The sequence below is a fragment of the Larimichthys crocea genome, unplaced genomic scaffold (assembly GCF_000972845.2).
Source record: "Larimichthys crocea isolate SSNF unplaced genomic scaffold, L_crocea_2.0 scaffold83, whole genome shotgun sequence".
NCBI lineage: Eukaryota > Metazoa > Chordata > Actinopteri > Sciaenidae > Larimichthys > Larimichthys crocea.
In genome coordinates this window covers 15,597-43,514 of record NW_020860930.1, presented here as the reverse complement: position 1 = coordinate 43,514, position 27,918 = coordinate 15,597, and the positions used below count along the sequence as shown (strand labels likewise).

At 43.5% G+C, this 27,918-nt stretch overlaps 2 protein-coding genes and 1 long non-coding RNA gene across 6 annotated transcripts; 2 read left to right on the top strand and 1 right to left on the bottom strand.

The window, feature by feature from the left end:
- Positions 1-299: 299 nt before the first annotated feature.
- On the top strand, positions 300-9,372 carry gpr142 (G protein-coupled receptor 142). 2 transcript variants are annotated; one of them, XM_019269016.2, is made up of 3 exons: positions 300-514; positions 4,450-4,604; positions 5,866-9,372. In XM_019269016.2, exons 2-3 carry the CDS (start codon positions 4,466-4,468, stop codon positions 6,822-6,824), a joined length of 1,098 nt encoding a protein of 365 aa, XP_019124561.1. In that variant the 5' UTR covers positions 300-514; positions 4,450-4,465; the 3' UTR covers positions 6,825-9,372. The 2 variants fall into 2 exon arrangements, with proteins under 2 accessions (XP_019124561.1, XP_027132887.1); XM_027277086.1 differs by having other exon boundaries at positions 4,437-4,604.
- A 2,958-nt stretch (positions 9,373-12,330) lies between these two features.
- On the top strand, positions 12,331-20,543 carry gprc5c (G protein-coupled receptor, class C, group 5, member C). Of its 3 annotated transcripts, XM_010742380.3 has the most exons (5): positions 12,331-12,586; positions 14,464-15,502; positions 17,301-17,401; positions 17,769-17,900; positions 19,047-20,543. In XM_010742380.3, the coding sequence occupies exons 2-5, from the start codon at positions 14,515-14,517 to the stop codon at positions 19,077-19,079; spliced, it is 1,254 nt and encodes a 417-aa protein (XP_010740682.2). In that variant the 5' UTR covers positions 12,331-12,586; positions 14,464-14,514; the 3' UTR covers positions 19,080-20,543. The 3 variants fall into 3 exon arrangements, with proteins under 3 accessions (XP_010740682.2, XP_019124518.1, XP_027132957.1); XM_027277156.1 differs by lacking the exon at positions 12,331-12,586 and having other exon boundaries at positions 14,302-15,502; XM_019268973.2 differs by lacking the exons at positions 12,331-12,586; positions 17,769-17,900 and having other exon boundaries at positions 14,301-15,502.
- A 2,101-nt stretch (positions 20,544-22,644) lies between these two features.
- LOC109140858 (uncharacterized) lies at positions 22,645-25,478 on the bottom strand. Its single transcript, XR_002042577.2, has 3 exons — positions 25,367-25,478; positions 22,950-23,136; positions 22,645-22,848 (listed from the first exon to the last, which is right to left on the bottom strand). It is a non-coding gene; the product is annotated as an uncharacterized LOC109140858 (long non-coding RNA).
- Between the last annotated feature and the right edge of the window lie 2,440 nt (positions 25,479-27,918).

The following is a 27,918-nucleotide window of genomic DNA, read 5'->3' as shown; positions in this document are numbered from 1 at the left end:
GGTCCAAAACACCTGTGGTACAAACACTGACACTCCCCAGCAGTTTACTTCACATTTGTTGATTTCACAGTATTAATTTTGACGTATTGTCTCTTTTTATTGTCACAGTCTTTTTCTTTCCTGTCAGACTTGTTGTAGTTTTCCATCAGTACTTCCTGTTTTTCTCTCTTTTCCCATCTCTTTGTGTTTATTTTCATCTGTTTCCTCCCTCATCCACCTCTTTCTATCCTCAGATCCATCCCTCCCTCCTCTCTCCCCTCCCTCACCCTTCCCACATTTTCACTCCCCTCTGCCTCATTTCTCCTCTCTCCCTCTGCTCGCTCGTCGCAGTGATGTACCGGCTGCCTGAACTCTACTTCTCCTCCTCTTCCTCCTCCTTCTCCTCCTTCTTCTCTTCTTATCCGTCCTCCTCCACGTCTCCTCAGCGGGTGTCCAGCGGCGATGTCGGGGATTCTGTAGGATCCTCCGCGGGGGGCGGCTGGTTGTAACCAGGTGAAGAGTCACTGATGTGAAGGTAAGACTGCAGACAGTGAGACTGAGCATGCCAAAGAAAACTCTCTCCACTGTTTAAAGGATGAAATGTTTCTGTTTCTTGTGCAATCAGCACTGTTATACATCACTGACCTCAGATGGTGCAAGGTACAGTCTTATTATGAAAGTTATTTCGGGAAGCAGCGAGTCTGGATTGTCTCAGTTCAGTTGTTTCATAATTTACATTGTCTTGAACTTTCATATGAACAGAATTCACTCCAAGTGTCTTCTTGTTATTTCATCCCATAAATCTTCTGAGAAAAAGACATTCGTCATGGTAACATGGAATCAGTGCTGGACTTCTGGATTCTGTCTTCCTAACAGCACTGACCACAGGTCAGCTCAGCCTCATGGATGAACTTTGAACAGCAGCAGCTCACGATCTTCATGACGAGGACGTTTATTTCAAGCCAGATTCTTGTGTTGGCCTGTCAGCCATCGAATAGATAGATCAAGCATCTCCTGCGTCTGGGATAAAACCTGAGATGGCTCTCACTTTTCTCATGAAATGCATCCTCGCTGCCCTCATGTGAAACAGTGATATGTTTGCTGTACTCTTATGCAGGCAGGTCCCTTTATTTCCCAGCGCTGTTGTTTCAGGTGCTCCATCTCTTGATGAATAATTAAGAGGACTCAGTGGAGCACAGATAAAGTTCAGTTCAGCTTCCTGGGCACTGAGCCCCCCCTGCAGAGCCACATCCTACAGCCTCAGCTGCATCTCGACCCCGGGTCCATCCAAAATAGAGTCTTAATCAGAAACATGCCTCGCCTCTGATCTTCACTGACTAGTCGGTGATCCGTCCTGGTTAACGTCGATGTTATTTCAGAGGGGACTCTTGTGTTGACACTTGACAGGAGCAGTATGATCGGCCTTTTCTGTCGTCAGTGTTCGTCATTTCCCTTGTGTAGGGAGCCAGTAAGAGCCTGAGAGTGGATTTAATAAAACACCTCTGAAATGAGAACGTCTCCATTCCCACCAAGAATCTGTAGCACCCGAGGGAGTGTGGTGATTAGTCCGCACAGGAAATTTGTGATGAGGAGCAAATAGAGGAGACGATTTCATTTGCAGCTTTCAGGATTAAAGAGGACCTCGGCCGGCGTAAAAGAAGAAGTGGCTGCAGGGATATCGATTGGTCAGTATAATTAACTGTTCCCTCGTGCCGTGTCTTGCTGGCTCCCTCACAACCTTCTCATTCATAACGATCATCTTTCTCACTGCTGGTCCTGGGACGGCGCTCGCAGGGACACGGATCAGGTGTCTGAGCGAGGCTGTCGTGTCACAGGTGATTTTAGTCTGTTTTTAGAGTGAGTGGATGCAGTGCTGGTGTTTGAAGGAAATGTTTGCTGGCTTCAGTTTTTAATGCATTTCTCATGTTGCAAAGATCAGTTCATTGCTGCAGCGGTTCTTGTACAAGCTGTTAACGTAACGTGGTAGAAAATAAAAGAAGATCAGGGTCATTTTTGATCATCAGTTAATTGTTGAAGTCAGTTTCAGACTTGTAAATATTTGCTAGTTTTCGACTTTCTTCAGACAAAAGAATCAGTTTGAAGTCTTCATGTTTTTGAGACATTTCTGACAGTCTAACATGCCGTTATATGTCATCATTCAGGCAGAGGTAAGGAGGTGTGTTCTTCTCTGAGGTCACTGTTCAGATGAACGTATATCTGCGCCTCCTATGGGAGTTGAGTGCCTATTAATACTGGATAGGACATCCTATCTCTGCACGTGGGATGCTGTTACAAAACAAAGCGTGAAACATAAGAAGGTTTCTTTAATAAACAGAGTAAATCCCGTCATGCTGCAAACTTTGGACTCACATTTATTGCAGAAGTCTGGGAGTGTCGTTTAATTTATGGATTTGAGTCTTTGTGTCTGGGAGCATGTAACGTTAGACTTCTTATCACGACACGTCTCATCAGCTCTACACATTAATTCAGGGACGCGACACTTATAACAGCATCGTTCTGTCCTGACCTCATGTGAGGTTAAATGTTAATGCCAGCACACACCTCCTTCCTTTCACACAGATAGACAGCACTTGATAATCTCTTCTACACGCTGCTGAGCTTTTTTTTTTTCACATTTTACCTTCGTGTTTGAACGGACACGGTGATCCGACATGGCTGCAAAGTTTCTGATATCTCACCTGGTGACAGAACACGTGAAGACCTTCAGGTGCCTTTGACTGGTGTCGTCAACCAGGGAGCCAATTTTAGACGTTGTGGGTCACACGTGGTCGTCTCCAGTGACAAATATCACAGTCTGTCGGCCACGATGCATCGTCTTACTCATCTCACGTAACTTCCTCGTCATTACAAAACACAAATTACAGTTTTCATGCAGCTGTCTGCTCATCAAATGCTGGAAAATTTCATTCCAGCTTGAGACAGTTTCTACACACTGACCCTCGCCTAAACATGATCTCGATTATTGTTTTTCAATCCTTGCTTTCCTGCTAGTTTAAAATGCATATAGAGGTGAATTAAAGCAGCAACATATTTCATGCCAGTCAATTTTATGATTGCAATCCTGCTACAGGCCATAAAATGTGCCACTCGTATAATGCACACGCAGGGTTTTGGCACTTAAATAGCCTTTACAATGGCAGCAACTAAACTAAGTAACTCACATCATGAGGCTAGTTTCACCGAGTGGGTGATCGTGGCTTCATGATGATGTTTATGTTGGTTGAGCGTCCACAAATGGTTTGTCACTGAAAGCCTGAGAGATAACGCAGTCCAAATATGGCTTCATGGATGAGTGAAGTAAATTAGGAGAGCAGGCAGAAGAGAGACAGACGGAGAAAAACAGGATGGATGACTCCCAGGTGAAAAGGTTAGATGGGGAGACGGGATGGTAATGACTCAGGGGAGGGTGGAGGGTGGAGGGTGACGGGGTCATCGCTTTCAGCCCATCTGTTGTTGTGGACCTGCACTTTAATGAGTCCAAACTCATTAACTGACTTTTTGTTTCCACTGTTTATCTCTGAAAAACAGCAAACAGGCCGGACCTTACCTCGCTCAGTGTAAAAATTCAAGATGCAGAAACATAAATCAGCTCATCGTCCGTATAATAGTGAGTTTTTGATAATTGATTGATTGATTGATTGATTGATAAAATCACTAATATGATAGTGAATTACTTCCTGAACACGGCTATGTAAACCAAAGTATTCTAAAAATATTTTATTTATATGAATGAAACCTCATTTTAAAGGTCATGTGTTGTGATGAGTGTATAATCATGTTGAGCCGTGTTGAAGCTTGGTCGGTCGACTCGGTACGGCTCTAGTGTCTCTTCTGGACGTGCTCGTTCAATGTTATGTTCTGATGTGTCGTTGAAGTCAGGTGACGTAGTGTAAAGAGCGATCGGCTGAAATAAACGCAGGATTTTAATCCAAACTGCTGTTTGTGTCCTGTGTGAAACTGAAAGTCATGCTGACTTGAGATGTTTCTGCCTTTGAACAGTTTTATTTCTTCTGCTTTTATTCTTTGCAAAGACAGTCAGCGGTCTGCAGAGTGAAAAGACAAACGTTTACACGTGAACAGACTATTTATCAGAAACTACCATGCATCAGTGTCCAGGAGAAGCACCGGTTTACACAGGTTTGGACGTTATCGTAGTGTAAGGTCAACCTGTTCCAGTAAGGAGAGGGAGGGAACCACAAGACAGAATAACAGAAAAATGTTTGAAGAGAGAAAAAACAGCTTACATAACAAGTTTATACAGGAAATTGTTATTTTAACAGATTTCCACTTGCACATCTATAATTTGAATTTTCTTCTTTGTGCCTGCTCGAGGCGAGGTCCCACTCTCACTGCTAGGTGGCGCTAATCATTTCTTGAAACTCTAGTTTTTCTCAAACAAGAGGAAAGAAAGTCCAAGAAACATTTCTCCATCTCAGTTTTATTTTCCAGGGGAAGCGCCAAGGTCATGATCGACTGGCCCAATGTGACAGCGTCCGGCCACCGGGAGCTGGGCCTGAAACCGGAGGAGCTGCAAAGGTCCAAATGTGTCCTGGGCTTCATCCCTGTCATCTACTACAGCATTCTGCTCTGTGTGGGAGTACCAGGTACACCGTCATGATGCCGTGTAGTGAGAACTGTGTGCAGGGTATCAGCTCACCGGGGTAGTTTTTGGTTTTACATGCCAAAGTTTTGAGATTTCTAAAACGAGAACGTCAGCCTGATCCACAGACAACAGACTGAATTTCATCGTGCAGAATATATACTGTACTGTGGGTGAACCGGCAGAATATTAACTGATGCTCTACGTGATTTTATTAGTCGCATCTGCACTCAATCACGGTCAGCGTGTAAACTGAGCGCAGCCTTTGATATCTATTTATAACAGAAAAAAGAACAGGACAGAGAAATCAATGCAGCGGTGGGTTTGAGGTACATTACAGCATTCGAGGTCTAAGGCAGTGTTTCTCAACCTGAGGGGTTTGGACCCCCGAGGGGAACACAAGATCATTTCCTGGAGTCGCCAAATTCAAATAAAACATTGTGTGACAGGAAGCAGCTAACTCAGGGGACTCCAAACATTACAGACCATAAGGATGTAAGTCAAGTAGTCGTCGTTCTGTCTGTGAGCAAAGCAGCAGTCTCTCTCTAACAGTTTGTGTTATATTACAGTAATCTCTGAGCAGACTCGAGGGGGGTCACTGAGGCCTTTGGGTCGCGTATTCGAGGCAGCCAAAAGGTTGAGAGCCACTGTCTTAAAGACAGCGCATTGTTTTAGCACATGACTGAGCACTGATGGCTCTTTTCACAGGTTAAAATAATTCCATTATCTGTCTGAGTCTTTATGCATCTGTCGATCCGTCAGCCGGATGTCACTTTGATGGACACCTCGGTATTGTTTTCATTACTGTGCTTCGTCTACAAGTCGATAGCGGTCATTCCGGCATTGATCCTGTTCAAAACAAGCGGACGTGTCACCACAGCATCCAGATGCTTCATGTAATTGTCCCCAAAGGGACGTAAATATAAAGACCAGTGAGCCAAAGTCAACAGCTGAGTGCATGGCGGGGTCTTAAGACTGGTTATCCAAATAACTACAGTGAAAATATCCTGCTGTTAAAACAAGATGTTAAAACAGAAACAGATCGCAGATACTGTACGGGAGATGCAGAAAGGAACCCTGAAGCTGAACCACAATCTTTAAGATGTTCACACAACCACCTCGATCCGACTTTTCAGGATTTGTTTTGCCCCTCTGATTTCTCTTCAACATGATGTGTAACATATATTTTAATGATTGGTTTATTATACTATTGTCTTGTTCTTGAACAGCAGATCTAACGTTCCTCTTCTTTTTCTTCCTGTCAGTGAACATCCTCACTGCCGTGGCTTTGTCCAGATTGGCATCCCGCACCAAAAAAGCTCTGTACTACTACTTATTAGCAGTGACGGGTTCCGATATTCTCTCCCAGCTCTTCATCATCTTTGTCGGCTTCCTGTTGGAGACGGCAGTCTTTCACCGTGACGTCCCTGTGCTCCTTCTGAGCTCCGTCAGCGCTGCCGAGTTCGCCGCCAACCACGCCTCCATCTGGTCCACCGTGCCTCTCACCGTGGACCGCTATGTGGCGCTGTGCCACCCCCTGCTCCACCGACAGATCAGCTACCCGGCTCGGGCCAGGAAGATCATCATGGTGGTCCTGTCGCTATCCTTTGCATCGGGCGTCCCGTTCTTCTGGTGGTCCGACATGTGGAGGAACAGCGACCCGCCCACGTCGTTGGACACCGTCCTCATATGGACTCATGTAACTATCATCTATTTCTTGCCCTGCAGCATCTTCTTAGTGCTGAACTCTTTGATAATCCACACGCTGAGGGTGAGGCAGAGGCAGCAGCAATGCGAAGAGGAGAGCGGGCCCAAGTCTGCGCCTCCACGCCGCCTTGGGAAAACCACGGCCATGCTGCTGGCCATCACCTCCGTGTTCTCGGTGCTGTGGGCTCCCAGGACTATCGTGGTCATCTACCACCTGTATGTGTCCTCAGTTCACAGAGACTGGCGCGTCCACCTGGCCTACGACCTGTCCAACATGCTGGCCATGCTCAACACGGCCGTGAACTTCTTCCTTTACTGCTTCGTCAGTAAGCCTTTCCGCAACGCCGTGCGGGACGTCGTGCTGCTCAGGGGCGGGGCGCTGTATCCTCGACGCGCTCTGCCGCAACAGCAGGCCCCAACCAACGCCTCCATCTCTTCTCTGTACAGTGGGAACAACAAGCGCTCACAGCGCGACTCCACCCCCCTGACACCTCACAGGGCCAAAAAGCCCTCATGACCCCGTGCCCCTTCCTCTTAATCCAAAACACCCATCATCCCACGGTCCCGAACACTCCCGACCCCAGGGACGCGCACTGCGTTCCAGCTACGACCGTGGACAGCTGCCAGTCAGCCCTGGAGCTTTCTCAAAGGGCCTGAAATGAACTCACAAGAAGAAGTATGTTTTTATGTATTAGAATAAGTCACCGGGTGTTGTTTGCCCCTGTAAATCAGATAAGCGTCTATTTATTTTTCTTCAGAGGAATTCGAAAAAATAAAAGTAGGTTTTTTAAAAAAGTTTTTTCTTTTCCATACATGGTCGTAAAGTGGCAAAATATTTTTTTATATTAAAAGAAAAGAGGAAGAGAAGTAAAGTTTGTTTCCTGTAGTCAGATTCACAGTCCAGACTATCACGTCAAGTGGCATTCAGTCTGCTTCAGTCTGGTTTAATCACCCTCCTATGACATCCACTCTGGAGGCAGCAAAGAAGAAGAAATGAGTTTTAATATGAATTAGTTGCTATTTCTGCGATTGTGTAAAGATGCTGAACATCCAAAACACAATCCGCCCCGCTGAGCAAAGAAATGGTACTCCGTCTCTGCAGGTACAAAACCCACAGCTGCTAAGGCGAGTGTTTATTTTTCATGAAACGCAACTGGATGGAGCCTGAAATGAAAGCTCGCTGTTTAAGGAGTGAAGACCCTGCTCTTCAAACAGCCCCTCACTAACATGGCCTCAGCTCTGGCTAAACAAACCACAGATTAGCCTGATGGTCTGCACAAACACGCTCACACACACTCTCATGCATGTGCGAACACTCGCACACACACACACACACACACAGATCAGTCATGTCAGCTAGTACATTTCCATCCACTGTCAGTGTCTGCGCTTAAACTTCTAAAAGATCATTTTTGAATCTGTGATTTGAAGTTTTGAGCGAAATGCCTCGGCAGGCACTTTTAAATCCAGCGTAAGGATGGTGATGTCTAACAAGTATACAGACTGTATTTATGTATATGGATATGTATATCACAGTGAGGTATGAACAGCTGTTGTAAATTACTGGATTTGTCAGTTTGTGTTTTTTTGTTTTTTTTTGGAGTCACAGAGTCTCTGAAACAAGAATGATCTGATTTACGGGGGTGTCACGATATCAGATTTTCACTGCACGATTATCATGGCCAAAAGAATTTATGATAAATGAATAAAAAATGCAATCAGTCAAATTCATTCTTGACTTTCATTGTGTGTTTTTCAGCTTTTGGCAAATGAATTACACTTGGAGGTGGGAAGAAGTCAGAATCAATATTTGATTTTTTAAACTCTCACAGTTAATCAGTGTATCGTGACACCCCTGGTCTGATTCTACAGAAACATGAAAATGTGCATCCCAGGCTCCGTAGCTGTGGAAACATTCAAGCTTTACATTAAAGTTTTATTAGTTTCACTGAAGCAACGTTAAACTGTAAAACATCAACCAGCAGCAGTCAGCCCAGCTCGGCGTCTGTCTTTCAGCCTTTTATTTCACCGAGCAGCTCGACGTCAGGTTCTGGTTGGCAGCAGTTTACTTCACTGTCCTTTAAGCTGGTCAAACGTCATTTCTGTCTTTGCATGATCTTGTTTTCTGCTTCCTCTGCCCACAATGGTAAAACAAGATTCATGTAGCTTTAATATCTGCAATGAAAGTCATGCAAACAACTCTTTGTAACTTCTTCAGTCATAAATCTTTTTAGTTTTAAGTACAGCATATACAAAGTTGAGCTCAGTCTTCTGTTTACTCCTCTGACCACCCATCTAGGTCTAAAGTTTCCGACGCACACCACCTGCCCGCTCTCATCCCTCCACAGTCCTCATTGTGTTTACTGTAACAGTAAGAGACACAGTGTTAGTTCCCCTGGGTGTCCCCGTGTCAGCCGGCTCACGTCGCCCCGCGGTCGTCCCACACTGAGTTCTGAGAGTCCGTACGCAGATGTAGATACCAACCAGTTCTTTGAAGAAGCCTCCTGCTGCCTGACAGGAACACAGGGGAGAGCGAGGGAGCGTGTAGAGGCGACGACCTTACACTGGTTAAGACAGTGGGGGTCGAGGAGATGACTGAATCAACAGTTAGGACAGTAATATGATGCTTAAATGTCCGAGCATGCTTTGATTAAAGTTGAATGCCTCTATCGGAGCTGTTAGGGAGGAGAAGGGTGAGGACGTGGGAGCTGGAGGGGGTGAGGAGCTCGTAAACCCCACGAGCCTGCCACCTGTCCTCTGTGCCTGTTCAAACACCTGGTTCTGTCCCCCGACACTGCTCCTATTCAGCCCTGCCAGAAGGCATCAACTGAAAAGACAAAGCTCCACAGACAGTGACACGTGTCTCCCATCAGAGGCAACTGTCTAAAGCAAAGGAAGCACTTCAAACATCGCGGTCTGTCCTTCACCAAGCTCTCGCCAACGACTAAAAGTCAGAACCAGCCTTGTCTCTCTTGTCTCTTGATTTTCTTCATCAACGTCTTTGGCCTCTTCTCCTCTGCCCTTATATCCATAGAGGCTGCTGAGCCCGGGTACACTGCCCACTTACCCAGCTCCAGTTCTGGCACAACACTGGCTCTGCTTCCTGTCACTAGCCCCATGCCTTAAAACCTCCTCTTCTTCTCATTGGTACAAACACTAACACTCTGCTGACGCTCAGACACAACTGTCTAATAGAAAAGGAAGAACTTAAAACATGAAACTGAAAATCATCTTTCCATCAGTCGTTGGCTCAGATGTTTCTATTTCCATATATATTTGCTTTGCTTATGTTTCCAGTCAGCAGCAGAACAGGAAGAGGCACCACGTTCTTCAGCTTGGCAGCTCAGACCGAACATAAACAATCAATTTTGTAAAAAACACTGTGCAATATTATAAACAATAATATGGAGCCACAGATGAAGATGAAGGTAATACGTCAGTATTGACTCAGCCGTGTTTAAAATACCTTTTCAGTAACATTAAAATAAGCTCATGACCGTTCATTATAAATCTCTGACAGCGTCTGATTGCTTCTTTTCTTCGCCTGAACTTTCTGGAGCTTGTAGAAATCAGGACGCTCAAACATCTATGATTGAGCAACTTTACCTGCTGAGGAAGACTTTGGAAAAGTTTTGACCTCTGCTGTTTCTCAGAATCACACACAGTACATATATTACACAACTTTGACACCAGAGAGCAGAGTTCATGTCCTACGTGTGGTTAGATGTTTCGATATGCTTCATGTTAGAGAAAGATTGTGGATCTGTTCAGTGAGAGGAGGTGATGGAGGTTCAAACTGTGCTCAGAGAACAGAAACATTTCACATGGAGCGTGTATATTAAAGAAAGCTCTGATGATTGTTCTGAACAACCCGTGCATTTTTGATTTTGCTATTTTCTGCAGTAGCTGTTTGCACTTTTGTTATTGTGTAAAGAAAAATGCAAAAATGTGTCTGTGCACTAACTCTGTGTTTGACTTTGATAGTGAACAGCCTGACAGGAATCCGCTGCTGTCACTTTGCATGCACGGTCGGTGATGTTTCACTGCTTCAGTGACGTCGTAAACGTTGAAGGGCATGGCCTCCCGCATGCTGGCCTGCTGCTGTTCAAGTGTTCATGTGCATCGTTTACAATATTTCTCAGTTTTCTGTTGGTAGAATTGAAATGCAGAATGATGTCTGAGGTGCTGAAGAGAATTTTATACGGAGAGGAAATAAATGTTTAAGACGGGACTGGTGCAGTTTATTTTACTGTGTGATCACAGAGAAGAACAGCCTGGGAGACACTGTGTGTCAGGTGGAAAACAGAGGTCAGTCAGTCAGATGATCCCAAAGCATGAAAACTGTTTCTGCTCTGCAGAGTTACAGGATGAAAAATGTTCTGCAGCAGCCGAGGCAGGCAGACTTCTTACTGATTTCACTGATGGACGTGCTCTTCAGCGCCCCCTCGCTCATGTGATTGTCAGGTGTGCTCCATCAATCATGTCTTCTCTGAACTCTTCAAAATAAAGGCTCTAATCTGCCTTGAGACAAAACACTGTCAGCACATAGAAACATAGACAGACAGACAGACAAGTCCACGTTACGATGACAGACCTGAAGTCAGTATTTTGTATTATGCAGGTTCTGTGACAGACCCTGAAAAGAAGAAGAGGTCACAGGTGACTGTTAATATAATAAATAAAGTATGATAAAAAGTTTACATCACAGAGCATGATAAAAGCCACTTCAGGTGCAGAACTCCAGGTTTCAAGTTCAAGTTCAAATATCAATACTGCAATATGTACAAGACATACAGAGAATTGAAATTGCGTTTCTCTCTGTCCAAACAGCACTAAACATGAAATATAAAATACAAAATATAAGTGAAGATGTAAAAATATATATAAAATAAAAATATGAAATAAAATAAAATAAAATAAAATAAAATAAAATAAAATAAAATAAAATAAAAAAATATATATAATATATACAAGCTAAAAGACATCAGAGAATAGAAAAGTCTGGAGATATAAATAGTATAAACCGTATAAGCAGAATTATCAATATAAATATAAGTATGGCAGTATGATATAAATATAAATATAAATAAAGCAGTATGGTAGAATTTTTAATTGACAGAATTTACAGTATGAACAGGTCTATAAAAATGACATATTTAAACAGGTGTACACAGTGCAAATTTGCTTTTCAAGTATTTTTGAGTCTGTAAAAGGATGACATTAAAGTGAACTGCAGCATACTCTGAAATATTGATCTTTTTGTGTATTCAATAACAACACAGTGCTGATGATCCCCTCTCCTGTTCATGTCAGGTATGTTACATTTATGTGCTGATCAATTTTTTAGTCTGTTTGCTCCAAATGTTTCCCAAAGTTTAAAGTGACATTGTCAGATCCACAACATGAGGAGATTATTAATGTTTACTGTGATAGAAAGACTAAATAAATAGAAAATATCATATAAATGTTGTTGCTGTAAACAAACTATCATTAACATCAAGCTGCTCTGCTGAAGAAGCAGCGCCCCCTTCTGTCTGCAGATGGACGTGTTGATGTGTTCAGGGTGGTACCTTCATAAACATGTGTGTACATTCATGTCCAAAGAAACACGAGTGTGTTCTGACCAGGAGTGTTTTTCACAGTGTGGTACTTTTATTAAAATAAAGGATCACTGCAGTAACTGAAGTAAACATTTGATACTTGTAGTGAAGAAGTATAAAGAGGATACTCAAGTACACTGAAGTACAACACAGAGTATTCAGAGTACTGCCACCTTCATGTGGCTGAACCACCAGCAGATGTCCCCACACACACACACACACACACACACACACACACACACACAGTCTGTTTATCATAAATGTAAACAAAGATAAAAAAAAAGTACAAACAATTATTTAGATTAAAACTAATATTAAGATATAAAATACACTGTGTATATATTCACGTGTGTAAATGTGTGTGTGTGTGCGTGTGTGTGTGTGTGTGTGTGTGTGTGTGTGTGTGTGTGTGTGTGAGAGAGAGAGAGAGAGAGAGGGAGCATCAGTCGCAGTCGGGTCGTGTCTCAAACTTTCGTTTCTACAGTAAATCTGCGGTGAGCTGGTCTGAGATCAGTCTGAGGAGTTTCTGTCAGATCTGGACGTAGAGTAGAAACTTTTTTTATTTTTTATTTTCGTGACTTCTCTTTTTTTTCACTTTCGGAGGATTTTCACCGACAATCTGCCGTTTGTTTGTTTGTTTGTTGAAGCAGGTGAAGAAGAGTCTACAGACAGCATCCAGGTAGGTTCACAGTCTTTACAGCCTGGAGGTGATCAGCAGCTTTAACATGTTGTAACATTTCATTTCACTGTAATGTGTGTCAGTGTGTACAGACTACATGTTGTGCTTTAAAGCAGCAGAGCTAACTGAGACTCTTCTTGGGGATAATCAGGACTCTGAACATGCAGCTTTATTTCAAAATAAAAGCATCCCCAGCTGCAGTCTACATCTGCTTTGTTTAATCATAAAACACAGATTATAGATGAGTTGATGATTTGACATACATGATATATGTCATGTTGTGCTCACATGGAAGACTCATCATGTTTTACCTGTGTTAGTTTGGAGTAGATTGATTAAATACATGTTAATACATATTAATCTAGGGGACATGATGATTCTGTCCCCCCCCCAAAACAGCTGATTTCTGTCACTGAAGCTCATCAGAAAGTCTGTTTGATCGCTGATCACATCACATGCTCTTCATCAGCAGATGGAGATCTACACAGTTGTCATGGTGTTGAGTATTTGTTCAGTTTTTGTCAGAGCTCTGTGAACAAACAAATCTTTTAGCTGGTGAAAGCATCCACACGCCTGATCCTGCCACGGCGGTGCAGTCACTCCAAACATAGACACGATTGTCTCCAACAAGAGCATCGACGAGTGACTCGAGTCGAGCTGAGGACTCAGCCCAGACTCACTCTGAGCTGTTCTCTTGAACTGGTCCTGTTTTATCTTTATTAATGTAAAGTGTCAAAACTCAAAAGATTCAAACGGCCGGAAAGGTTTTTTTACAATTACATGTGAAGAGAATCACTATCCTGCTGATGAAGAGCATGTGATATGATTAAAATGTCCAGATAAGTTACTAAATGGACGTGTTAAACTGCTTCCAAGGTCAAGAAGGAACCTGGCAGAGTAGTCTCAGGTCTCCTGCTGCAGAATTGAGAGTTTCATTGTTATTTTATCGTTTTGTTTGAAGGAATCAAAGTAAGTCTTCAGTTTGAGGTCTAACGTGTGCGTGCTGAGTGCTCGAGTATGTGAGATATTTGTGAAAAGCCTTGTTCCTTCATTTGGAATGAAAACTAGCCGTGTGTTTCACAGCTGGTCCTTGAGCTGAGATGAAAATGACATTGATGTTTGAAGAGTGAGAGGTTCTTAATTTGCCAGGCCCTGAAACACTGTAACACCTTGAAGACTGCGTGTTTGATCAGAGGTTGCACCGTCATGTGAGGGAAGTGACTGACAGTACTGAGTAAATAAAGACAGAGGAGGCTGATTTCTTTGTTGCGGAGAGATCTTTGTTGTGATTGAGTCACAGGAGTTAGAAAGACTGAATGTCCGCCACCACACTCCTACCGGTGAGCCTCAGAGTCTGTCCTCGGTTCAGTGTAACCGGATCTGATGGGGACAAAAAGAACCAGCCAGACACAGCAGAAAGACAAGACTGAGGCCGTGGAGATGTTGATTCACACATTTCATGCTGTTCAGTATAAAACACTGACTGGTGACTCTGTTTTATTCAGATTGGAAATGTTGAAGCTACAGTTCTGCTCACAGAACTTTCACCTTATTGATTCAGGTGAAAATGTACAGAAACAATATTTGTCGACAGATACCGTTAATGATTAACGTCGACATTCCTCTGTGACTGTTGTGGTCTTGGATTCAGCTTTCTGACAGTTATGTCACGTGTTCTCCGTGTAAACATCATTACACAGCTTTTGTTTAGAATCCCATGTGTTGCTGTGTGTATATTGACTCATGCTAATGCTGTATTTGCTTGATTGGGTGGAGACTACAGTTTTCCACTCCAGTTTTGGTGACGTGTTTGAGTCTTTGTTAAGATCTGTCCACATCCCACTTTTCTCAGACTCCCTGTTTTCCTCCCTGAACAGATCAGAATCCCGGAGAAACTCATCCAAACTGAACTCTCTCTCTCAGTAGCCATGGCTACCAACTTCACCCCTCGGGGTTGCGGCCCTAACGTGGACTCGCTCTATTACAATCTGTGTGACATGAATGCCGTGTGGGGCATTGTGCTGGAGGCCTTCGCAGCAGCTGGAATCGTCTTCTCCATTGTGCTTTTCATCTCACTGCTGGCCAGCTTGCCCTTCATGCGGAGCAAGAACCGCAAGAGTGCCGTGGCGGTCAACACCTTCTTCCTGATCTTCACAGCCGGCCTCTTTTGCCTGACCTTTGCCTTCATCGTTGGAAAGGACTTCTCCACTTGTGCTTCGCGGAGGTTCCTCTTCGGGGTGTTCTTTGGTGGCTGCTTCGCTTGCCTTCTGATGCAGTGCGTGAGGCTGAACATCCTTGCCAGGCAGAACAGCAGTCCCCAGGCTTGGGTCATATGTCTGGGGGCACTTGGACTATGGCTGGTGGAGGTGGTCATCAACACAGAGTGGCTGATCATCACAGTGGCACGCTACCCACTCGGGCCACTTAGTAACACAACTGCAACTGGCAGAGCCACGGCTGTACCCTGCAACATCGCCAATAAGGACTTCGTCATGGCGCTGATCTATGTGATGACCTTGATCCTGGCCGTGTTTGTGGCAAGTCTGGCTATCATGGCGGGCAAATACAACGAGTGGAAGAAGGACGGCGCCTGTGTCCTCGTAACCAGCTTTCTCTCTGTGTGTATTTGGGTGGCGTGGATCGTCATGTACGTCTACGGGAATCCGAGGACCGGAGGTCCCACGTGGGATGACCCCACCCTGGCCATTGCCTTGGTGGCGAATGCGTGGGCATTCGTCATCCTCTACATCATTCCCCAAACCTGCTGTTTGACCGGTGACGAAGAAAGCCAGGAAGTCTTCGGGGAAGAACTGTACCCGAACCGAGGAGTCGGCTACGAGACGATCCTGAAGGAGCACACCACCCAGAACATGTTCATGGAAAATAAGGCTTTCTCTATGGACGAGGCAAACCAAGGTATATAGCCGGTTGAAATCCCAGAGCTTCTCCGAGAACTGTCGATATCAAATGTTGTTTATTTATTTTATATTAACCTAAAACTCTCAAGTTGGATACATAACTTTTCTGTTGACTTTGATATATCTTTGAGTGTATTTCACTGCGGTCTGTCAATAAAACCCAAATCCATCGTCCGAATTTAACGATCATTACAACTGTATCTCTGAAAAAGCATTTTGGGCTGCATTTGATTTTTAAAGTTCGCACCAAGCACACCAACATGTTTTCCATTTTTTAAAGTGTTACACGACTGAACCTGAGCAAGAAACTGTTTCACTCCCTCCTCTTCCATCTAAGTCAAATATTTGCCTAACTGACATATTTGGTTAGTTTCAGTACATTTGTGAGGTAAGGTGAGTTTAAGCACTTAAGTACACAGTACACACACTTTGCATTAGTCACACAGTAACCTCCCTGTACATATCAAACACAGTCAAACCAGAAATTCATTACAATGTCTGCCGGGGCTTGCATCATATTTTACTGACCCACAGTTTGTGGAGTGAATGGCTGGGAACACTGAATCGTACATTCTGTCCCATCACTGACTGTTTGTATCATCAGAATATACAGAATGACCTTGGAGGGATGAAGCTTTCGAGTCCACAAAAACATCAGGACAGACTGATTACCCTGCTAAAATGTCCTCAAAAAGGTTGTTGTGCATTTGCGTGATGATCCCACAGAATTTGATATGCTGCTGTTTAAATCCCGAGCTGAACAGGATCTGATGTTGCAGTAAAAAAAAAAAAGAGAGAGCAACCAAGATCAGAACAGTAAGTCCCAAAGTCGCCTCACAGCTCCCTGCTTATCATCAGGGATGATTGATATCGATAACTAATAAAAGGTGTGTGGCTGGGTCAGAACCGTTTTCTCTACAACTCATTTGACATAAATACAGCTGTCCGTTATCTAAAGAGTTTTAGTATCAAATGAGACTTTCCTCTTTCTCCTTCCTCCTCACCTGAAAAACAAAAGAACTTCCTAAAGTTTGAGCTACGATATGTTTGTTTTTCACACCTGACTGAAACTAATACGCTCCCTCTTCACTGGCCACACTTTAAATAAGGACAGCTCAGTACATCCCACAAGCACTGCTTGTTTTCTTCCTTAAACTCTTCAACTCTTTTTTAATTTCAGAAAGATTAGTCTATTTTTCAAACCTTGATAAATGTTAAACAGTGTCTGCACAGCTGTTGTGTGATTCATGACACAGAGCGGCAACTTTTGACTTCATCCCTAATCAGTAACTCCCCGGTTAACGCCCACGTGAGCTAACTCCTTTTCGTGAAATGTTAGCTCTGACTAAAAAGGTCAATAATTGTCAGGACCAGAACGTATGCACTCGTTCCCAGAGTAGCACTCAGGTATTCAGAGGTAACACGTCCTCTGACTCATTCCTGTTAATGAGTGTCTAGCATCCAACTGCATCTCTAACCACTGTATCGCACGTAATCACTCCCACGCTGAGTCTTGATTCCCGCCACATCATGCCTGTTTGCACTGTCTCCATGGCAACTGAGGTGTGGCGACAGTCTCATCCGGGGGAAAATATTTGTTGTGTCACAAAGAGTGACAAAGTCATCTCTGACGTCCATCTCGGACAGGATGAAGGACAGATAGCCTGATGGTCTTGTATCTGCGAGTGATTGGCAGTATAAAGACTTAAGAGATGGTTGCTGATAGCACTTAAAAGGCCTGGAGATATCACGCAGACAAAATAATTACATTTGCTGTCTCTGTCTGTCCATTATAGCATCCAAACCGGTGTCTCCGTACAGCGGCTACACCGGGCAGCTGCGTAGTTCAGTCTACCAGCCCACCGAGCTGGCTCTCATCACCAAAGCTGTGGGAAACGTGAGTATAGACACACACGATGTTTACTTGAACACAGATCTGAATATGGCATAAATGGTTGAAGCAAATAAAGAACATACTTTCACACACACACACACACACACAGATAGTAGTATAACCTGTGACAGGCAAATTACTGTTGAAATGAAGAATCTTTGAAGTCTGAAAAATGGACCAGATTAATATTATGACCTGTTACATACATCCATCAATCAGACTTTATTTTTAGGACAGTGACTCTGCCTGACCCTGACCCTGACCCTGACCCCGACCCCGACCCTGACCCTGACCCCGACCCCGACCCTGACCCTGACCCTGACCCTGACCCGGATGTTTTTGTCATGGCCCGTGTTGTGACTTCACGCAGCCCCATCTGGACGCCTGTGACATGGTCATTCCCAGAGCGTCCGCCAACTCTGCAGCCAGCAGCGAGAGCAGCACCCCGTCGACACACCCGCGGATCGGGAACACTCCTTACACACAGACAAACGGAAATAGCGTAGGTCGCACCCTGAACCCCCGACGCCTCCTTCCTCCTTCGCTCCACCCGTGTCCTCCTGTCACTCGCTTACCTCCAGATGCTTTTCTATTCTGTGCATGTCCACCTCTCAGCGCCTGCTGTATCCATAGCAACTTCTTCTACAGGTTGACTATGAATCACTTCTTTGTCTGGAGTTTTTTTTCTTACCTTGTGGAGCTCACTCTTTCAAGGCCTCGTGTCTTTCACTTTGTCTGTTCAATATGCCGGCTGGACTCAGTGCATTCTTTCTCTGACTGAGGTGCAAAAAATAACGTACTGATTTGATTTGTTCTGACTCCTTTTGGCCTTATCGTCTTTTTCTACATTTCTTTTGCTGTACTGAAAATGTATCTTCTAGAACTTTATCTCTGAGTGTTAAACTCTAAAAGTGGCTTTGGAAAGTTTTACAGCTCTCTTAACTCAGTGAAGATGGCAGCTCAGTTTAGATTCACAGCAGTTACAGTAAACTCCAACTAGACTAATTTGCTTTTTAATGAGCTGTAAGTTTAATATCAGACATTTGAGTCATCGTGCAGCCGCCTGACGTGTCAGTGTCACGTCCTTTAAAGACTAATATTTACAGTGGTGGATCTTTAAACAAAAATTATGATAAATATTATAGACTTTACATTTCTGCAAACTTTGCTCCGAGAATTCAGAAACTCAAATAAAATGCAAAGTAAATATCCTTTTTCTCTCTCTAAATATGATGAAGAGTATGATCTACACCTGCTCTGTATGGAAGGTGTAACTCCTGTTATGATTTGGCGCCATATAAATTACATTTAATTCATTTATAGTAAAAGATTTTAGACATTTTGAAGCATCATACTGGCCAAAGGTAAGAGGCAAATGCAAATAATTGCTGTAAGATATTTTTATGCAAAAATAGGATAGATACTAAAGACCTTTTTTTGTTCCATTAGGGAAATGTCTAAGTAAATTTGCTCTGATAATTCAGAAACTCAAATAAAATGCAGAGTAAAGCTGCGATGCAAAGCTGCACACAGCTGCTGTCCTCCACGAAAACTTCTCAGAGCCACTTTTCAGGCCGGTTTTCAGTTTCATTTAAAGTCTCGTTAACTTTCTGCTTGATGAACATCTCTACCATGTCTTCTTCTGCAGGGGAACGGTCTGCACAGGACGTCCCAGTGGTGAACACAACCCTCAGTCACTATAACTTCAGTTCATGTCTTTTCATTTGCACTTGCTGACTGTTTGCTGTTGTCTGCGGTTCCTGAAGCTGGTTCTAAGAGGAACCTTCAGCTGTGACAGCTGATGGAAAACAGCTAAACCTTCTTTTGATTGATTCCCCACGTGCCGCCGGGTTTCAGACAGCATAGAGCTTCATTTGGAAGTCAAAGCGAGGGGATGAAGCCGCGGCTTTGCTGCAGAACAAAGACTTTTTGGGTTGCCATTCACTGAGCGTGGACTGTGGACCCAAACGATGAAGAGCGACGCTGCTGACACGGAAAAACTAAACGAAACAAAACATCTTTGGCCTAGTATGGAACCCATCCCCACACAAACCATAAACAAACCTTAATGGAACATGACTCAGTTTGGTATGAAGGCGAGTTTAATTATAGTAATTATAGACAATATATATTTTTGTGCCTGGATTGTGAATATTGTTAATAACCACGAGCTACTGGTGATGAATTCATGTAAATATGTTGTTAATGTGTCAACCAATCTGCACTGCATGGAAGTATGACTGTGTATATTTAATACTATTAGCACTCCTGTGTGCTATTTAATTATTTTATCTAATTACGCATCAAACAATCATGAATCATTATCATAGAGGCGACACACGCCTGTGATTATCTCCTTTCACTGCTTCATGGATTTCTGCTGAAAGGTTTCTTTCATCGTTCTTTCTGAAACAAAAACAGGACGCGAGGCGACTTCTCTCTGAATAACAGCAAAGCCTCATGGGAGTTGTAGTTGTTGAATGTTAACAAAATAATCAAATGCTGTGTTTATAATGTGTTGTCTGAATGTATAGTGACATTGATCTATGGCTCTCAAATGATCCTGCACTGCATCATAAATAATAAATCTATAGGAACCTGAATGTGGCTGCATCTAACTGTAGATTGATCTGATTCATCAGGTCTGTAAACTCTCAGAGTTTTCAAAGCTCGCTTGTTCTGTCAGTCCAAATCTTCCATCCATGAAGGCACAGGAGGAAACTCTGTTCAGTCAGTCACATGACACATAGAGACAGACACATTCACACCTATGGGCAGTTTAAGATAACCTGCATGTCTTTGGACTGTGGGAGGAAACTCAGAACCTTCTTGCCGTGAGGCGACAGTGCCGACACCGCAGTCCAAACCAAAGATAAGAATGTTTGGCAGTATTTCTTGATTAACCTTCAACTCTAAATCTGAGTAACATCTGAACACGTGAACAATCTTTATAACCTTTGACAAAACGTTTCAACTTTTCGAAAGACAAATGAACGAAACCCTTCAAGAGAAGATATGTTGTCTGTCTCTCACACAGACTTCAGCTGTTCATCATTATTTTAATGTATTGACATGTGGATTTCTCAGATCACAGTGGAATGTGTGATTTGTCTTAACAGCAAATAAATATTCACTTGCGACGTGATGAATGTTTTTTTTTTCTAATCAGAATATGACATTCATGTGAGGTGGAGTTTAGTGAAAGATGCAAATGATTTATTCCACACACACACACACACACACACACACACAGACACACACACACACACACACACACACACACACACACACACACACACACACACACACACGTGGCTGGAGTTCTTGCAGGACGCGCTGCTGTCTGATTCAAACTTCGACGTCCTGTGCAGGCACACAAATTCAATCATGGGTTCATCAACAGATTTATTGATCCGGCCAATGGCTGAATTCACCAAGGTCGTCAGAGGAGACGGAAATAATTGATCACGGTTTCAATTATCTCTTCCCAGCAATGTGGAATCATCTTCAGTATCTCTGGATAGAGGAAAACACTGCAGCATGCTATATTTAAATCACTGAACATCCTGATGATGATTGATGCAGGGCCCCGTCTACACTCAGGAGAAACACGTGTCCAGGTTCTCACCATCAAACCTTCTCACAAAGTGTCTGTTTACTCTGCGGACTCCGCCATCAGTGTCATCTCAGCTATCGAAGCGTCAGCTCGTGGAGTCCAGGGCTGTAACTCACAGCCGCTCAGAGGCAGACGCTGACAGACAGCAGCTGTGTGTTCACATGAAAACACCAGAGACGTGTTCTCATGTGATAAAAACATTACATGACCTCCATTTCGGTGTTTTTTTGTGGTTCAACATTTTGGAAAATGCACTTTGATCTCATTCTTTAAACCCTTCTCATGTCTGAGTTTAGAGCTGGATCCAGGAGGTTTTTATCTCAGCATAAAGACAAAATAAATAAAAAACACCTTCCCACATCTATAGCGCTCACTAAATCATGTTGAGATCGCGTGCTGTAATTCTCTTGTTGCCACATTGACTGTCCAACTGTTGTTTGGTGAGGAATAGTTCCAGCACATAACTCTGAACTCTGTGTACGGACGGAAGAAACTAAAGTCTGCTGTGATATAGAGTCAACCTGTGTTGGAGAGAGCTCGTTTTTATTTAACCCTTTGGAAGAGAGCAATAGTCGGTGTATGTCACACACCACAGGAGCCATCAGACTTTAAATGAACATTTATGACGTATGCTCATAAGTCAACAGCTGCTTCTGTGTACGTGACGGTGCCGTTAGATTGTTGGTGTGCATAAGTAATAAAGTGTTGTAAGAGTTTCAGCCCAAGCTTCAATGTGTTTAGGATGCAGGTCAGAGAGGATGAGAAACCTCCTCAGAGCCACAAAGACCTGGACGGAGCACAGCCTGCACCAGATGACATTCTTTTTTTTAAAGTCATAATTTGTGAAATGTTTTATTTCATATTATTTGACCCAGTCAGAAGCATCATTTTTCAAAGTTAGCACGATTCCCTGCTGTTACAACATCAGGTGCCTCAAGACCTTATGTAATCTTCTGACACACACACACACACACACACACACACACACACACACACACTCCCCTGTGCTCATATTTCATGTGTCGTTACTGAGCTGGCTCAGGCTGCTTGCTGCTGTGGTGACACTGTGGCTAAGAGGCTGGGCTGTGATTTATAAGCCATCCAACTGTTGTGGCCTGATAACCTCCAAGTCTCCTGAGGAGGTGACACAAGGCCACGTCCCAGCTCTATTTTAGGCTCGGCGGGCCCTGCTATCACATGTATCAGTGGTTCTCTCACTTACACATGATAGAAGGAGCGGCATAAATTCTGCGGGATGATTCTGCAGCAGGCCAGATAAGACACGTGGGAAAATAAAGAGAATATGCAACAATATGCTTTGTCTTTTTCACCTCTGATGTCTGTGATAATGCCTATTTACAAAAGCTCCGACCTCGGTTTATTATACAGAGGGTGCAGGACCAGGACTAACATATGACGGAAGGTTTTCAGGGTCGAAACAGGACGTGCAGCTCTTTATTTCAGACCTGCTTCAGATCACTATTGATTCCATATTGTTTTATAGAGCCATAGATTCTGTGTGGATGACTCTATGACAGCACTGAAAGTTTAAATATACCAAACTTTTGTCACGCTGGATGTTTTTTGCACCATAAAAGGAATTATTTTCATTTTTGTTGGATTGTCAGCTCACCTGTGGAAAACATTTGGACAATTTTTAATGTTCTGATGTGTATTTATTAAACTTGAATATATAAAGGTGTCAATCAGTACTGATTATTGCTATTTATTGGCAATATTCAGAGAAAGGTTGCACTTATGAGGGTGATGTGATTCATTCCTGGCTGTCCTCCATCAGCCTGCAGCATCACTGGATCTTCCACGCACACACATCCTTTTACAAGGAAACATTTATGAAAAGCTGCAATAACTGCTTATCTAAGGATAATACATCGATAATAAGAGAGAAATGCTTTGTGAAAACATTTAAGACACCTTTATGTTTGCAGAACCTTTAGCACTGTGCTTCATACATTCATGGACGATGAGGTTGCGTGTCCAGGGGAATATGGAAAGCACGGCGGCTTCCTGGAACAGCCGCGTCAGGAGTGCGTCGCACATCTTACTGTGAGCTAATTGGTGCTAGAAGCCGGCGCCTGCATCCTGCTGATATCACCGGTATCTGAGACACAGAGAGGATCGTCCAATCACAGCAACAACACACACACACACACACAAAGTGTACGATCAAGCTTGTGAATACACGAGGGTGAACTATCTGAACCTGATGACAAGAGAAGCTTTGATATTCTTAATTGACACAGAGGACATGATGTCCAGTTTGTTTGGATGCATGTACAGTGGAAGATGTTTTCATGTATTCCAGACCTGTGTTAAATCAGCTTTTAGTGAACATGCATTAGTGTCATCTGAAATGTGAAGTAAAAGAAATAAAACTACTGATTATAAAAAATGTACTGCACGTATATATGTGAGTTGTTATTGATGAGAATACAGTGTGGTGGTTTTCATCCTGCGGGTCCAGACTTAAGATAAATCCCTTATTTCTGGAGCTTTCAGCAGCAGTGTGTGCTCTTCCTCAGGCTTAGCTGTCACACAGATGTAGATCATGCAGACTTATGTAATCTCGTCAGCGATGACGGCGTGTGGACATTTACAAGCTGCTAAAGTTGCAAAGTTTTGAAACCACTGATTTAATCTATAAAGTTGCGTCCCTCGCCTGACTCTGTCCTCACACTGAAGTAGAAACTTTGGAGGCTGCCAAACACTAAATGTGGCACACTGGACCTTTAATATAAACATATATCTTCTAGCTATAATATAACGTGCAGCTTTAAAATGGAAATACTCAGATAAAGTACAGCTACGTCAAACCTTGTACTGAATTAGAGCACTTTGCCTTGTTATTTTCCATGACTGCATTTTGCTTTGCCTTTTGTTTACCTCACTAAGTCCCTGACTGATAAACTCAGCCCGGCATAGTTGGCAGCCAAACCCGAGCCCAGAGCTCTGGCACTTAACAGGCCGAGTCAAAGCACCTCTGTCTCTCCAGAATAACACCCGCCACCCCTCCTCCGGTCAGCACGCCTCAACAAACTGCAGCCATCAGTGAGTTCACATCAGGAGCCAAGGTACGCATTTACAGCCTGCACTTTCTTTTCTGCCTCTCTTTGCCCATCTTATGATGCACGTTAAAAACATGTTTATGATTCCAGAGAGTAAACTACATCTGTTGTTCGTTAGCTGTCCTGCTACTGCTGCACGGAGCCACAGGTTCGAGCAGTGAAGGTGTTTAGTGACTGAGGTGTTAATATCCGGGGCCACTGATTGGTCAGCGCACCTTTACTTACAGCACAGATATGCATTCAAGCCCCTTGATCCGCAGTTACCCAACCATCGCAGACCTTCATGTGACCTCACCAGAAAACTAAAGAATGATTTACCAGCGTGACCTGAACTATACTCCAGTAAACAAAGAGTGGATTCACTGAGCAGTTTGGTTCAAAGACTAGAGGGGTCAGCAGAGCCTCAACTCTTATATCATAGGCACAGGGATGAGTTATAGGTTAACACTAGTAGTTTTCCGTGTGGAGTGCTCATGAAGTCTGTTTTGTTGCATCGTGTAATGCAAATCTGCACCGTGTAACCAAATGTCCAGCATCATCAGTCAAATCAAATACAAATTCATTTCGCTGTGGCACTTTCTGGTGACAGTGTGTATTTTCAAACCGCTCGTTGAGCGGATTCAAGAGCACCGCTCCCCCACAGCTGCAGTCCTTTTACCTGGAACAGCTTAATTAGACTCTTCCTCTAATGACTCCCTTGTTTGCCTCGTTACCGGCACGTCCTCTGAGGGAAAAGGCTTTGTTTTATTATGAAGGTCTAAGACTGAGAATAAATCTAACCTGTGTGGCGTGAATTCACAGTTTATTCAAATTTAAACAAATATGCAGACAGGTGAGCAGAGAAGGAGTGGCAGCCAGGTGACGGAGAAAGGAGAGAAAGTCTGAGGCTGTCTGGTGGAGAGAGCTTTGAGGGAGTGGATCTGTTTTATACAGTCTCAGACGTCTGAGGCAGAATAATGCAATGGAAAGTCTTTAGGCGAGATCCGTCCAGTTCATGTTCACTAACATGAACACGCCTGAACACGATGATGATCCCGGAGGGCTGGGCAGTTTGTCCACAGCTTTTGTAGACAGGTGTGATGACTTGATAGCAGACAGGTGTGCAAAGAGAAGAGAGCCAGACCTCACAAACACAAGCAGAGACACAGAAAGCTGTGGCATCACAGATGACCACGTCAGATCCAAAGAGAGAGACCAGGTCCAAACAGAACTCTGTGTTTTAAAGCATGACATGGAATAATGGTGGGATTGCTACATTACACTCACCTGCAGCAAACTGATGTTCATAGGACAGGTGTCTGGACTGCAAAGGCATCTGCTGATCACACTTTAAAAGAGTGAAGCAACTAGTTTCAGTTCCCACTGAGGTATTAACACCAATAAAAGCCCCAGTGTAAATAATGATGTAAACGCTGTTCTGAGTGTGATGAACCCAAAAGGCAGAAAAACAAACGAGAATTTCCAGCTGAGCTTTGTCGTGCAGTCTTCCTGTTTCAGCCTCTTCACGCAGACACAAACATGTTTCTGCCAACTGTGACAGGTCACCATCAGAGGTGTGTCATTGACTTGTCATTTTGGGGCAGTGGCTGTAGCGGCTGCTGTCCACTTCGGGTAAATGAACAGTGTGGTCTTTGTGCGCTCAGGACAAAGCTGGTGCTGTGAGTCAGCCAGAAGGACCTTGAAGAAGGACACCTGAGCACCAAAACACCTCCCTGCTACCTTTTTAACACAGGCTGTCAGATTTTGAGCTCATCCTTGCACATCCACAAATAGAAAAGATACTTGGTTATCAGAGCCGCTTTTCAGCAGTGGAACAGAAAGACCTTGTTACCACTTCTCCCTGTTTCGAAGGACTTGAAGCTGTTTGCCCAGAGTGTTGACACAGCTGAAGCTGGAAAATGCTTCTTCATAGGGACCACTACTGTATCAGAGGTACATCACATGAACCCAGATAACCTAAACTCTGAGCAACCCTCAGCTGCAGCTTCCAGGGGGGCCACATCTGACCTTTTGTTTCTGATTCGAGGTCACAAACCAGTTCAACGCATTTCTAAAATACTTTTTTCCATGTGTTGCATTCCTGGGAAATCTTTCCCATATATAGTGGGACAACACGGTGCTGTAGAATGTGCAACAAGTTGTTAGAAATACTTCCAGGCCTTTTTGAGCGCACAAAGTTTATAAGTGATGACGCTAATCCTCAGGCCTGCAGCGACAGCAGATCTGTGTGTTGTTTAAGTTGATATGAGCTTCTTCTTAATATTAAGATTCCCTCCAAACATTTCAGTGTGGATCGGTCCCAGAGCCACACATGACAGACGTCTTGTTGTTAATGAGAGATGTAACATTGAGCTGAAGTTTGAGATTTTTGGAGCAGTAAAATTTAGGAAAGTACCTTTGTTTCTGACTTCATGAAATGCTGCACAACTGCACACAGTATGCCATAAAATTACAGTTAAACTTGGCATCTTTATGCTCTCTTTGTGCCAACTTTCACATTGTAAAACAATGCTGATATGATGATCTCATCCTTACAAGTCCTCTGGGAATTCTTTTAAAAAACATGGGAGTCTTCGGGCTGTACTTTGGGAACCAATGGGTCATGTGAAATGTTCAGAAAGTTTCAAATTGTATCAACAGAAACCGCCTCTTTCCCTCAAGCTTCTTTGTTCTATGTATTTGTCATGTGTTTGACTTAATCTATCTTTGCAAGCACAGGGCACCTCAGGAAATGCCTGCCGGAGGTAAAGCAGGGCTCCAGGATTTCCAAGAGAAAAGGTGTTGAGAGAAACTTAATCTGCAGCGAGGCGGCGAGGGGACTGTTTGTGAGGAAATCCTAGTGGCAGTCTCAGAGAAAACGGACCCCTCAGCCTCCTGGGTGCTCACATACCTGACATACTTAAGAAATTCTCTGAGCTGACTTACACAAGCTGACACCAAACGCTCTTAACCATGACCTATATAATATCACGTCACAGATGAATGCAACCTCTTTGTGAAATAAACATTTTATGTCGTATTGTTGGCTGTGATTGTGTTTGTGTATCCTCATCATAAGATAATAAGTCGACGTGCAGTCAGTCATGGAACTTACAATAAGTGAACGCAGGAATACCGCAGTGTAAAAATACTTATTTATTGTTATAACAGTGGCTACATGTGAGAGAATTATCCCTCAACTCCTCTGCAGCTCCCCTCAGCTCTTCAGGGCGTTTTAGCCTCTTTGAGCTCGTCGTTTTGGTTGCATAGCCTCAGTTTTCATGCTTTGATTCAGCTTGATCGTTCACAGCATCAAACTGAAGAATGAAAATATGACTTTGCATCTTTTTCTGCTCACTTCAGATGACACGACGACACCACTGTGCACTCTATTACAACATCAGCTGGTTAGGTTCAGTTTGATGAGACTGATCCACCCATGCAGCTTTATTATATCCACATTATGGTGAACAACGTCAGATCTGTTCTGTTCTGCATTTGGATTGAAATATGAGCCATGAGACACGCCTCATGACAACAGAAACCTCTATTATGATAATCATAAGTTCATTGTCATGAGACAAAGACGGGATCATTGAGGCTATTAATACTCCAGCTTGTGTCCATTCTGCTGTCTGTGTACACAGCTACCGTCTATGGGCTGTTTGCGATCCGTCTCTTCTTTTGGAATGACAGAATCTGCCTTTCAAGTGTGTGTTTGAATAAAGGCCTGAGTTTTTTTTATGAAGCATGACTGTGACCGAGGCAGAGAGCCTCTCCTTGGAATAAAGTGTGTCATTGTGATCAGGGCCCCTGGTGAGATAACATGCCCCACCACA